At 45.4% G+C, this 13,760-nt stretch overlaps 1 protein-coding gene across 3 annotated transcripts in view; it reads right to left on the bottom strand.

Moving 5' to 3' along the window:
- Positions 1–547: 547 nt before the first annotated feature.
- The window catches only part of CHD1L (chromodomain helicase DNA binding protein 1 like), a 79,566-nt gene continuing 66,353 nt past the window's right edge, over positions 548–13,760 (bottom strand). For 2 of the 3 annotated variants that reach the window (XM_029578148.1, XM_029578149.1), the window contains 3 exons: positions 4,180–4,383; positions 2,521–2,602; positions 548–1,244 (listed from right to left, as the gene is read on the bottom strand). In XM_029578148.1, coding sequence (XP_029434008.1) covers positions 1,086–1,244; positions 2,521–2,602; positions 4,180–4,383 — 445 coding nt within the window. In that variant the 3' untranslated portion in view covers positions 548–1,085. Of the gene's footprint in view, positions 1,245–2,520; positions 2,603–4,179; positions 4,384–13,760 lie in introns of those variants that run through there. The other variant, XR_003852798.1, reaches the window with a different exon arrangement.

Here is a 13,760-nt window from a genome sequence, read left to right as displayed (position 1 = left end):
CCAAGTTATCCAGGCTCAGTTTTTCCTGCCACAAGGCGTTCCTAGAAATGCACTTTTTCACAATATATATATATTTTTTTTGCATATTTCCAATATATTCATCTCCTTTTTCCTATCACTCCCCCTCCACCCCCCAATCTGCATCATCATTTACTGAGCATGGGCGCTTAAAGGCTGAACGAGGAGGAGGGTCTTGGAAGGTTGCAGATCCACAAGGCAATAAAAGGGAAATAGCCCAAGAGCCCAGAAGAGAAAAACGCTGAAAATGCATGAATACAGGGAAATTCAGAGGAAAGGGAGTGCATGGAGACTTTCTAATGACTTTTGGGATCTACCTCAAGAAGCTTGCAGAAGATTGTGCCCTAACCTAGAAGATTGTGAACCTAACCTAGTAGTTTGCACCTTGTCATCAAGACGCTCAAATTGATGCTGAAGTCGGAATACCCCCTTGATGCAGCTTTGGGAATTTATTGCAGTACTCCCAGCTTGCTTCCCCAGTTCCCCTGCTGTACATTTGGGTGCCTGTCAACATGACTTCACAGAGAAATGACTGTTTGCAAAAACATTTATTTCCACCCACTGACTGCAAAACATAGCCTGATACATTCCTTTGAAGATGCAGCATCCAAAATGGACTTTCAATGAAACAAAATATATTGACCCGTGTCAGTGATAACCTCCATCCAGTTCTATATTTAAAAAAAAAAAAAAGTTCTAATGGCCCAATTCTGACCCAGTTGTTCGGCGACAGTACTGCACGCTGTCCAGGAGGAGAGCTCAGGTCTGGGTCATGAGGTCCAAGCCCCTCGTTCTTCTCCTCAGGCTGGGGATGCTGTGCTTACAAGCTCCTGGGCGGGATAAACCCTGCAATTAAGAATCAATCAGCTGACAGAGAGAGAAGTTTTCCTTAATCTGAGGCCGACAGTACCCTGTTCTCACTTGTCTGACCTCCTCACTGCCAGCTAATGGGCATGGGCACCATGTGCCCATTTTGCTGAGGCTTCACAACTTTAGCTGTGACCGACTACTGATGTCTTCTTTAGTGAATCAGGCCCAACGAATGCAAAGAAAGAAAAACTACACAGTCACGAGTGGTCACGCGTGGCAGCGGTCGCTAAATGTTTTGTTAAATTGATCTGGTATTGTGTTGCGTCAACTTTCTTCTGCTTGGAAAAGCAGGCTTCAAGCCATCGGGGCTGTACCACCCTGGATGCTGGGTTGTCCTGTAACAGCCGTTGAATGTCCTAAAACAGAGTCAGAAAACAAAAGCCTTAAAATGAAGCTGTAAGTTAAAAAAAAAAAAAAATAGTCTCCCGTTTTTTGCTGTTCCACACAAAACAGAAAAATATCCCTTATTTTTTAGACATCTAATGCACTGCTTGAATTTACAATTTGCAGTTCCTGTGATTGTCTTTTAACTGTCAACTCAAATCTCTTCCCCTTAAATATGATTACACTGGAAGTGCATAAGCTGTGCCGTACAGGGTCAAACGAAAGGGCCATCGAGCCCAGCATCCTGTCTCCAACAGGTGACAAGTATCCATCAGATCCCCAAAGAGTAGATCCATTCCCCGCTGCTCACTCATAGAGATAAGCAGTGGCTTTTCCACGGCTTTTAAATTGTTTGTGGACTTTTTAATCTAGTAACTTCCCCAAATCCATATTAAACGCCACAGCTTGCCCTCGCGTTGAGCAAAAAAAAAAAAAAAAAAAAGCTTTCTCCAATTTCTTCTCTCTCTGCTAGTTTCATGGCGGGTCCCCTAGTCCTAATCTTATCACATCCCCTCTCTCTCTTCTCCAAGCTGAAAAGCCCTAACCCGTTTAGCCTCTCTTCATAAGAAAGCCGTTCCATCCCCTCTTATTTTTAATATCCTTCTCTGTTCCTCTTCTAGCTCCGCTGTGTTTTTTTGGGGGGTTTTTTTTTTTGAGATGGGGCAACCAGAACTGCACACAATGCTCGAGGTGTGGTCAAACCACTGTGATATTCTCCGTTTTGTTCTCCATTCACGAAGGGCCAGACTGACTATGGCTTTTCTATGGGAAAAACAGTCTGCAGGAACTGCGCTGTTACAATTATTTAGGGAAGGGCAGCTTCCAGTCTCCACCGGGAAACACAGGCCTGTTTGAGTATATCAGGGGTGGGTAAAATCGGTCACTGAACCTCAAATCTGGTGCGAGGCAAGCGAGCTCCTAGGCAGGAAGGAAAGGGTAGTAAAATCCAAATAAATAAATCAGAGATACCCAATCCTTTTAGAAGAAGCCTTTCCCGCCCCACCACGTTTCTTTGTGCCTGCACTTTCGTGGCACTCTTGGTCCTGACACACAAGCCATCCTTTTATAGTCCTGAAAGCGCCACAGTAAAGCCACCAGCCTGGGCCTTCCTGTCAAGAAGGAACATCTCCCAGCCCCCCCCCCGGAGGGACAGCCGCCTGGTGCATCTGACGGCAGAGAGCAGCCAGCAAGCATGCCGCTTCCTGCCCTAATCACCGCCAGAGCTGCAGCACAGAGGCGCAAAGCTACCTGAGCTTGACTGAGGCAATCCACCCGTGCAACGAGATGAGTAGTGCTCGGGGTCAAATTCTGCTCCACGCTTCCATTATATGTGCAAATCTGTTAAGGTCTTAATGCGGCGGGGGTCAAACTTCTGAAAAAGGAATACGAATTACAACACTGTTTGGTTTTGAGATGGTGGGATGAAAAGGAGACTTGGAAGGCTGCTAGAGAGAAACAGTTATTGGGAGAAGGTGAGGAGAAAGGGCAGAGACCTCAACGCATGCTGCAAACCACCTGCCTTGTGTTTGAGCCGGAGAATTTGTTTTACAGCTCTGGATTCAGTACAACTTAATAGAAGCTGTAAAACACAGGTGATGCCTGCTAAGTTAAAAGATACAGAACTCCTCACAGGCTGCAGATGGTGTGCACATAGGATGCCTATTCTGTTTGGCTCTCTTATTCATGGAGTTTACTTCAATGCTAAAATTTAATAGTCCTCATCTCATAAAAAAAAACAAATGGAACTGACTTGCAATGCAAATATTATAAAACCATTCTACAAACAATTAAGCACCAGGAAGTCATCCCAACAACACAGATATTATTGCCTGAAAATGGGGCAGTAGGGAGTGGGTACTGCTTTTGTACAACTGTTTCTAACTACCTCCAATCTCAGAGGTACCTTTATAAAATAAAAGTCTGTTTCTCTTTATTTCATATGAAGTTAGAAACTATATTAAAATTCGTGCATCTCCTTGGAATAGACAAGCTGCACTGCATGCTCTGGTGCTTAGCAGTCAAGTTCTTTATTAGACATTCCCACTGTGTCTTTTGGTCAATGATTAGCAATTTCTAAAGTGGAAGCAGGACAAAAGAGCTTTTTAAATCTTCCGCAGACAGAAAAGTTTCAGGTATGGAGATGGGGGAACAGTAGGTGAGAAAGACGCCTGGAGACAACAAATAGAACTTACACAGGCAACGGGGAAGCTTTGATGTTCTAGAGAGTAAATACTGCTAATTATTATTATTAACAATATGCCTTTATATAGAACCTGTCTGAATTACTTTACTATTAAGGTGAGCCATACATGGAAACTTTGCCAGGAAGGTTGTGTATATACCATCATGTAAGAGAAATCTGGATAACCTCCTTAAGTAAACCAACTTCAGAGAAGTTAACAGGGAGTCAATGTAAGAGTGGGGGAAAAATGGGAATTTGCAAGGTAAATCTTATGATCATAGTGTTTTATTGCTACCTCAAGTTATGTCTTGCCTTTCTTTATCGGACCGGCCACTTGCTAACTTTTTAATGAAAAACTTTTCACGGTTTTGGGTTACCTGCGCTGCCCAGCAATCACCAGCATTCGCTCCCAACCACGGCACAGCAGCCAAAACGCATAAATTGTAGCCACAGCTCAAAGGGGTCCGGCTTTTACCAGCCCAGAGCAACCCGGATCATTTAAATCTCGGCTAAGGTAGCATGGCAACCCAGGGCCATTTACAGAGGCTCAAGCAAGCTGCCAAAAACAAAAATGAGATGCAGGGCAGAACAAAAGCAGTGACAGCGAGGGAGATTTAACAAGACTTTCACCCCCCCCCCGTGTCTTCGGGGAAGTGGACAGCATCTTACGAACGTTAACGCGCGACAGCAGAGACAGGCAAGAGCGAGGACCCAGCAAAGGATATGAAATCAGGTAGCGGCTCAGTCTCTTCTTCTCGGCCTCGGGAATGTTGTAGAAATACGCGCTGACCTCCGCCATGAAGCTAGGAAGGTCTTTGGTTTCCGCTGCGATTTTTCTGGTTGAGTCTGTGCAGGCTGGAGCTGCTGCTGCTGAGGAAGTAGACGCCTGCGAACAGCTGGAAGAGGCCCTAGTCCTAGGGTAGTAGTAGCTGACCCCAAACGGTTAAGGAACATTACTATCATTATTACCATTAAATGTTTAAATGCATTAAAAACTAGTGCTGGGTCTCATGGCTAAGTAGCACAGGAAAGATGGCAGCAGGTAAAACCTAAGATAGCCCGTTCAGTCTGTCCAGCTGAGAATAGTCCACTTTAGGCAGATGTACGCATAAATTCCCATTTGCAACCCAACACCAACTTCCCTCTCCCCCATGTCTCTTACCTGACCTCTGAACCTTTTTCCCACCACTGTCCTCTATATCCATCCCACTCATGCCCTAAATCTGTTACTGGGATGGCCTCCAGCACCTCTGCTCGTAGACCATTCCAGTCCTTGCTTCTTCAATTTTGCTCCCTAAAAGACCTATTTAAGCCAGCACCCAGGAACCCCCTTCTATCTCTTATTACCAAGCTTGGTAATAATCCTCACAGCCACCAAAGTTAGTGAGGCTGCTGTAAGAAATCCAGCCTCCCCAAACGCATTGCAGTCTGGGTGTTCACCATGGCCCCTCCGTGCAGGTCTCCCCAGCACTCTTGGAAGCCCAATGCGCTTTTACCACCGCTCTCTAGGGTTGCAGCTGCTGCTTTGGCTCTGTTGGCCCAGTAGAGGGCCGGTTCCGATTGACCCAAAAGCCCAAAAGGTAGCAGGAGGATGCTGCTGGGCCACCAAACAATACAATTCTGATCACATCAAAGTAAAAGACGTTGATAAGGAACGGTCAAGCCAGGAGAGAAGTCAACTAGAACGCGCACTGGCTTACGCGTAAAAGTGGAAAGAAAATAGCATCTGCAGAAATCCAGCAGAGTGGAGGAAGGACAAAGAAAAGTTTTTATTACCAGCACTGCAGAAAGAGGACCTGATCACAGATGACTGCATCTGACCTTCACCTCTCCTATCGCCAGTGATGGATTAACTCACGGGACCACAAGGCCAATTTGGGAGCCTGGGAAACATCTCTGTCAAAACTGGTGGTAGGCATATGGATTAGGATATACGGCTTCCTTCATTACTCATGTTGTGTTTACAGTAACATGGCAGATGAATACCAACTGGCCCCTTCTGTCTGCCCAGCTATCCCTGTCTACCCTGCTAAGGAAGTATCCCAGCTGCCGGTGCTAAAAGCAGGACCGCCTGTAAGATCTCTCCTTATCCAGGACAGCTTTTGTCATAGTCTTTATTTGCACTCTGAGGACTTAGGCAGATATGCAGAGCACCCCGCCCTTCCCATGTCTAGCCACAAAGCTTTGTACTAAACTAAACCACCACCAATACCACCGTGGATGTTGTCCCAAGAAACAGTATTACTGCCTTATATCTCTTATCTCTCACTCCTCTGCTCTAGAGCAGATCCCCCAGCCTCATCTCAAAGGGCTGCTAGTGCAGGCACCGTACCATATAAAACAGGAGTGGCTAAACATTTGGGACCGAGGGCTTTTCTGGGGTCCTGGTCTGGCTGAAGGTCCCCCTTGAAGTCTGAGAGACACCCAGGGAGGGAGGACCACCCCCCCGAGAGGTCAGATAATGGCATCACTTGCAGACATAAAGTGGCATCCTCCCACTGCTGCAGGCAGGGAATTTTACCACCATGGGCTGCATTGTCTCCTGCAAACCGTGGTCTGTCCACTCCTGGTATAAACAGGGCATGAGGTCTACGCAGTAATTCATTTGGTTACATTTGTGTTTTTAATGGGATGGGAAGGCTCCTAATGTTCTTTGTGCTTAAGGCCCCAGTAAACCTTTAGTGCAGCTCTATCTAGACACCAGATGGCAAAAGCGATCAGAGCAAGGATGGCCATTGCGTGCAACCAATCCCGGGCAGCAATGCTGTGCAATAAGCCAGCAGCACGGGGGAGAGGAGGAGGAAGCCCATGGCATGGGAATACCAAAAGGGCACTGACTTTTACATCCTGATTTCCTACTCGATGGCTGCCACATCACTCGGCTGAAAGCTTCTCCTGAGTAACTTCTTTCATCTCCTGCTTACCGCAAGCAGGGAAAATCCCAGGATTTCATTGGGGATCTTCATATTGCCCGGGCAACAACACATGGTGATCAACACCGTGGGTCAAAATTGACTAAGCTTTTATCCCACACAGACAAAGAATTGGAAAAATGATAGTTCTGTTTTAAAAGATTCTACTTGTTTTATGTTCAAATATATATATTCTTGCTTTTGTTAAATGTATAATGCTTATTTAATCCTGTTAAATGTATAACGCTCCGGCGTAAGTTCCTGTTCATTGTACACCGACGTGATATCTTTGATGAGCGGCGGTATATAAAAAACTATAAATAAATAAATAAAATAAATAAAAAACCCTGGTGATTCAAGCCCAGTAAATAAACACTGTGGTGCATTTACATTATTAAAATCCTTTAAACCCACCCCCTGGATTCTGGAGAACCGCCATGCTCAGAAAAGTACCTTGAACTTCCTGGCACGGTCTCTTTCCCAGGGTAGAAGCGTGTGCTTACTTTTAAAAATGAAATAATACTTTAAAAAAAAATTGTCCTTGCAGATATTAAATTAAATTGGCAGGAGTGAAGTTTCTTTTTTTTGACTTGAACAGTTGGAGGGATTCTTGCAGAAGAGGGTTTTATCAGCATTGTCTGCCCAACAATTGAATGTCTGAGATCTGGGATTAGGATATTGCCTTGTATTCCGTGGTAATCTCTTAAAAGCAAGTGTTGCTTACCTGTAACAGGCGTTCTCACAGGTCAGCAGGATGTTAGTCCTCACATATGAGTGACATCACAGGATGGAGCCCAATCACAGAAAACTTCTGTCAAAGCTTCCAGAACTTTGACTGGCCCCTACTGGGCATGCCCAGCACGGCACTAACCCTGCAGCCAGCAGGGGTCCCCCTTCAGTCTTATTTCAAAGCTACAGGCAGTGGGCGGGTTTCGTGAGGACTAACATCCTGCTGTCCTGTGAGAACACCTGTTACAGGTAAGCAACATTTGCTTTCTCACAGATTGATCTCACAGATTGATCTGATTTTTCCACCAGGCAAGAGACTGATGGAGTGAGTCGGTTACGTGGAAAATGGTCGACAGGGGCTGAATGCTTTGAGTCCATTGAAACCTTACAGTCCACTGCATGACTCATGGCCAAACGGGCCATTGGTGTGACCTGAACTGAGGATGCCATGTGTCCCAGGAGGATGAGAAAGTGGCGTGCAGTCGCGGAGTGCTGAGACTGCAGCTGGCGTGCAAGAGACACGAGAGTGAGAGCTCGATGTCGAGGCAGAAAAGCCTTTGCCTGCAAGGTGTCCAAGTCTGCCCCAATGAACGACAAGGTTTGAGATGGGACTAAGTAGGATTTGTCGTAGTTGACGAGAAATCCTAATGAAATTAGAGTGTGTAAGGTTAGATTGAGGGACAACAGAGCAGCTTGCTGAGTGGGAGCCCTGATTAACCAGTCGTCTAGATAGGGGTAGACGTGAACACCTTGGGTCCTGAGGAAGGCTGCAACTACTACGAGGCATTTTGTGAAGACTCGTGGTGCAGACGCTAGGCCGAATGGAAGCACTCGGTATTGAAAGTGCTTGGGGCCTACTAGAAACCTCAGGTATTTGCGATGAGATGGAGTTATTGCAATGAGTGTATGCGTTCTGGAGGTCCAGAGAACATAAGAACATGCCATACAGGGTCAGACCAAGGGTCCATCAAGCCCAGCATCCTGTTTCCAACAGTGGCCAATCCAGGCCATAAGAACCTGGCTAGTACCCAAAAACTAAGTCTATTCCATGTTACCGTTGCTAGTAATAGCGGTGATTATTATCTAAGTCAACTTAATTAATAACGGGTAATGGACTTCTCCAAGAACTTATCCAATCCTTTTTTAAACACAGCTATACTAACTGCACTAACCACATCTTCTGGCAACAAATTCCAGAGTTTAATTGTGCGTTGAGTGAAAAAGAACTTTCTCCGATTAGTTTTAAATGTGCCACATGCTAACTTCATGGAGTGCCCCCTAGTCTTTCTATTATCCGAAAGAGTAAAAAACCGATTCACATCTACCCGTTCTAGACCTCTCATGATTTTAAACACCTCTATCATATCCCCCCTCAGCAGTCTCTTCTCCAAGCTGAAAAGTCCTAACCTCTTTAGTCTTTCCTCATAGGGGAGCTGTTTTATTCACCATTCCCTTTCTAATAATTCCCAACATTCTGTTTGCTTTTTTGACTGCCGCAGCACACTGAACCGACGATTTCAATGTGTTATCCACTATGACGCCTAGATCTCTTTCTTGGGTAGTAGCACCTAATATGGAACCTAACATTGTGAAACTATAGCATGGGTTATTTTTCCCTATATGCATCACCTTACACTTGTCCACATTAAATTTCATCTGCCATTTTGATGCCCAATTTTCCTGCCTCACAAGGTCTTCCTGCAATTTATCACAATCTGCTTGTGATTTAACTACTCTGAACAATTTTGTATCATCTGCAAATTTGATTACCTCATGTCTTATTTCTTTCCAGATCATTTATAAATATTGAAAAGTAAGGGTCCCAATACAGATCCCTGAGGCACTCCACTGCCCACACCCTTCCACTGAGAAAATTGTCCATTTAATCCTACTCTCTGTTTCCTGTCTTTTTGCCAGTTTGTAATCCACGAAAGGACATCACCACCTATCCCATTACTTTTTATTTTTCCTAGAAGCTTCTCATGAGGAACTTTGTCAAATGCCTTCTGAAAATCCAAATACACTACATCTACAGGTTCACCTTTATCCACATGTTTATTAACTCCTTCAAAAAAGTGAAGCAGATTTGTGAGGCAAGACTTGCCTTGGGTAAAACCATGCTGACTTTGTTCCATTAAACCATGTCTTTCTATATGTTCTGTGATTTTGATGTTTAGAATACTTTCCACTATTTTTCCTGGCACTGAAGTCAGCTAACCGGTCTGTAGTTTCCCGGATCGCCCCGGAGCCCTTTTTAAATATGGGGGTTACATTAGCTATCCTCCAGTCTTCAGGTACAATGGATGATTTTAATGACAGGTTAAACATTTTTATTAATAGGTCTGAAATTTCATTTTTTAGTTCCTTCAGAACTCTGGGGTGTATACCATCCGGTCCAGGTGATTTACTAATTCTCTCTTAGCCTGTCTTATCAATGTCTTACATTTAACTTGCCAATGTTTATGCATTATCCTATTTTCTTCTGTTGGATCCTTCTTCCAATTTTTGAATGAAGATCTTTTGGCTAAAATAGCTTCTTTCACCTCTCCTTTTAACCATGCCAGTAATCGTTTGCCTTCTTTCCACCTTTCTTAATGTGTAGAATACATCTGGATTGTGCTTCTAGGATGGTATTTTTTAACAATGACCACGCCTCTTGCACACTTTTTACTTTTGTAGCTGCTCCTTTCAGTTTTTTTCTATTTTTCCCATTTTATCAAAGTTTCCCTTTTGAAAGTTTAGCACGAGAGCCATGAATTTTCTTACTGTCCCCCTTCCAGTCATTAAATCAAATTTGATCATATTATGATCACTACTGCCAAGCGGCCCCACCACCGTTACCTCTCTCACCAAATCCTGTTCTCCACTGAGAATTAGATTTAGAATTTCTCTCTTTGTAGAAGAGGAAGAAGCGAGCCTAAGGTTACCATCTTGAACTTCTCTCATTGGAGGTACTTGTTGAGGGCCCGTAGGCCCAGAATAGGACGAACGCCTCCCGATTTTTTGGGGATTAGAAAGTACCGGGAATAGAACCCTAGGCCGTGCTGAGAGTTGGGTACGGGTTCTATTGCCTTGGACTGGAGAAGGAGGGAGACCTCTTGATCCAGGAGGATGGAGTCATCGGATGTTCTCCACATCGGTAGAGGTGGGGAGACCGGTGGCACAGAGAGAAAGTTCAGATGGTAACCCTGAGCAATGATTGCCAGTACCCATTGGTCTGAGGTGATTGAGTGCCATATGTTGTGGAAGTGGCATACTCGATCTCCCACTGGAATGTGAGGCAGGGGAATCTGGCTGCTGCTCTCTAGGTGAAAGTAAAAAACCTGAAGCAGGCCCTGGTTGAGGAGCTGCTTGTGGTTTTTGTTTATGTGTTTGACGAGACTGTGCTTTTTGAAAAGTCTCATGGCATGGGATCTGGCTGGTGGCGGATAGGACTTCTTCGGGTAGAAGAATGACTTTTTAGAGTCCTTCCTGAAGGGCTGCTTAGAAGAACAGTCGGAAAGCATCAGAGAGAGCTGTCTTAAGGTCTCATGATGGTCCTTAAGTTCCGCCACCGTCCGTTGAATCTGTTCTCCAAACAGATTATCTTCTACACAAGGCAGGTCGGATAACCTGTCTTGTACTCAGGGCGAAGGTCAAAAGACTTGAGCCAGGCTCACCTTCTCGCCGAAACAGCAGCTGCAGACACCTTAGTAGCAGTATCAAAGATATCATAAGATGATCTGATCTCATGCTTGCCTGCCTCAAAACCTTTGTTTACTAAGGTTTGGAGCTGTTCTTGAAATTGCTGAGGCAGGGAATCAGTCAAGTCTTGTATCTGCTTAAAAATGACCCTGTTATATTGGGTCATATAGAGCAGGTAAGCAGCAATTCGGGAGATGAGCATTGATCCTTGGAAGATTCGGCGACCAATGGCATCTAGAAACTTCTGTTCCTTGCCAGCGGGAAAAGAAGTGTGAGGCTTTAATCTCTATGCTCTCTTTTGTGCAGATTCCACCACTACAGATTGGTGATCCAATTGTGGTTTCTGAAAGCCTGGAGCTGACTGCACCAAATAGGTAGTGTCAGCTTTCCTGTGGACTGGAGCAATGGAGCCAGGATGTTCCCAGTTCTTCTTCAGGAGATCCAGAAGAACCTGGTGGATAGGGATGGAGGTTACTACTTTGGAAGCATCCAAGAATTGGAGCAACTCCATCATCTGATGCCTATCATCCTGTTCAGTCTGTAATTGGAAGGGAACCAATTCAGACATTTCCTTCATGAAATTTATAAAGGAAAGGTCCTCTGGAGGAGAATGCTTTCTGCTTTCAGTGGGTGAAGGTGGTGAAGGCAAATCATTGGTGTCTGGTGAGGAATCACCAGTCCAGGTATCATAAGGATCAGCACCTGCCCCTCTAGGATGTAGAGGGGGACGGGATGGTGGTATTCCTGAAGGTCCTGGTCTAGGCTCCGAAGGAATCAAAGGAATAATCGGAGGCACCGATGAAGGCATCAAAGGCACTGGCGCAGGCATCAAGGGGATCGATTGATGGCTCGGTGGTGCCGACGGGCGTATCAGCATTGATGGCTGAGGCAGAACTCCCAAAGGAGGGATGCGAAACAGTGTTTCTCCTCCCGATGACAGAGTGAGCGGGGAGGGCACAGGTGCCATCGGTGACCCAGAGTCCATTGGTGGAAAAGCGGCAATTAGCGCTTCCATCCTGGAAAGCAGCGGTGCCAACGCTGCCGGAATCGGGTCGGTGATCGGTTCCGCAATCAGTACCGGTGTTGGAGGAACCTGGAGTCGTTGCATCGCCTTGTCGATGGCTTCCTGAACCATCCGGTCCAGTTCTTGGAGACCTGGAGCAAGCAGCCCCAGCTCCGGAACAGAAGAAGGAGGCAGAGGCATAGCCGGAGGGATCACAGTTAAAGATGGTGTCGTGGCTCCCAATGCCCCATCGGGGGAGGGTTGCCTCGGTGACCCGGTCGCTGAAAAGGTCGGTGCCTTTTCTGGACGGGGCTTCTTCGACGGCGGCTCGGACAATGGTGACGTTGATGATTTCGCTCCCTTGGTGGGAGGAGACTTTCTAGGCCGGTGGCGATGTTTGTCACTACAATCCCCTCGGTCCTTAGAGGGTGTCGAAGGCTGAGATGTCATCAATGCCGGACGGTCACCGGTCGGTGGATGATGCTGGCGCAAAGTTGACTGTGCCGGTTCTGACGACGTCGATGCAATGGACGGAGTCGGGGTTTGAGCACGGAAGAGAAGTTCCATCTTCTCCATTCTGGCCTTGCGACCTTTTGGTGTCATAGGGGCACATTTGGTGCAGGTCAAGACATCGTGCTCTCGTCCAAGACACATTACACAGACTTTATAGGGGTCCGTGATGGATATGGTGTGATTACAGTCCGGGCACCGACGGAACCCCGACACCATGGCCATGGAAAAAATTGAGCCGAGGTACGGTCGACGGCCAGTAGGCTGTGAGGGGCCAAACTCGACGGTAATTGACGGAAAAATGGGTAAAAACTTACCGGAGTACCGCGGCTTGAAAAAGTTAGAGGAGGGACCCCTGTGGGGCAAATTAACTTTTCGTAATTCCGTGAGGAAAATTCCTGTCAGGAATCTATGCAGAGCTCCTTAACCGCGAGGCTACTGCTGCGCGGAAAAAAGAAGACTGAAGGGGGACCCCTGCTGGCTGCGGGGTTAGTGCCATGCTGGGCATGCCCAGTAGGGGCCAGTCAAAGTTCTGGAAACTTTGACAGAAGTTTTCTGTGATTGGGCTCCATCCTGTGATGTCACCCATATGCTTGTCTTGTGAGAATGTATTTTTCTTTTTTCCCTTATTTTGAAGCCTCCAAAATGAGGTCTAAGAATGGTGATTATGCCTAGCTCTTTTTCTTCTTTCTATATATTAGTTTTTTCCAGCTATTGGTAGGAGAATCTATGTTGTTGCTTACAACAAGAATGCTTGATTTCTTTAGTTCTGAAAATCAAATGAAGATATTAATATCTTTTAAAAATCACAATAGTGGAAAATAAATAAAAATGCATTTTCTTTCATTTAGTGGGTCATTAGTGGGCATGTAAAGGCTACAGCAGTCAAGTGCAGGTTTCCTCTCTTAGATCCCTTAATGAGATGAAAGGTGAAAGGACAGATAGCAGACACAGATACCAGTGGGGTACAGGAAACTGTTTTTGCTATTAGCCAATGCGCTGCAGCTGGTAAAAGAATATTCCAGATGCTCCTACAATCAGTTTATGGGAGGGAATCCACAAACACTCATTCCTGATAAAAAACCCCTTTCATAATTTGCAGAATTTATCCAGATGCCCACGCGCATGCAACACTCAACCAATCACCAGTCTTACGATATTCACGGAGTGTAACATCTTTGGGTTTGTAGGGCAGATCCAAGGTTACCTATGGTTGCAGCTTAACCAAAAACACACAAGAGTTTTCTCAATACAAATGAGCAAAAACAAGTATCAATGTTCAAGGCAACATCAAAAAAAGTCACAACTAATAACTTGTAAATCAGACTCTGAGTGGCGAGCAAACAGGAAGTGTATTTTGGTCAGTGCCATGCAACAGTCAATATGAAAAATAAAAGTAAAACATAAAAAAAAACTTGACAAAAACTGAAAAGGGGTGGAGAAGAAGGCTGGTTTACTTCAGATATCT

The sequence above is a fragment of the Rhinatrema bivittatum genome, chromosome 15 (assembly GCF_901001135.1).
Source record: "Rhinatrema bivittatum chromosome 15, aRhiBiv1.1, whole genome shotgun sequence".
NCBI lineage: Eukaryota > Metazoa > Chordata > Amphibia > Gymnophiona > Rhinatrematidae > Rhinatrema > Rhinatrema bivittatum.
Note: the sequence above shows the minus strand (reverse complement) of the source record. Positions and strands in the feature narration are given on the sequence as shown.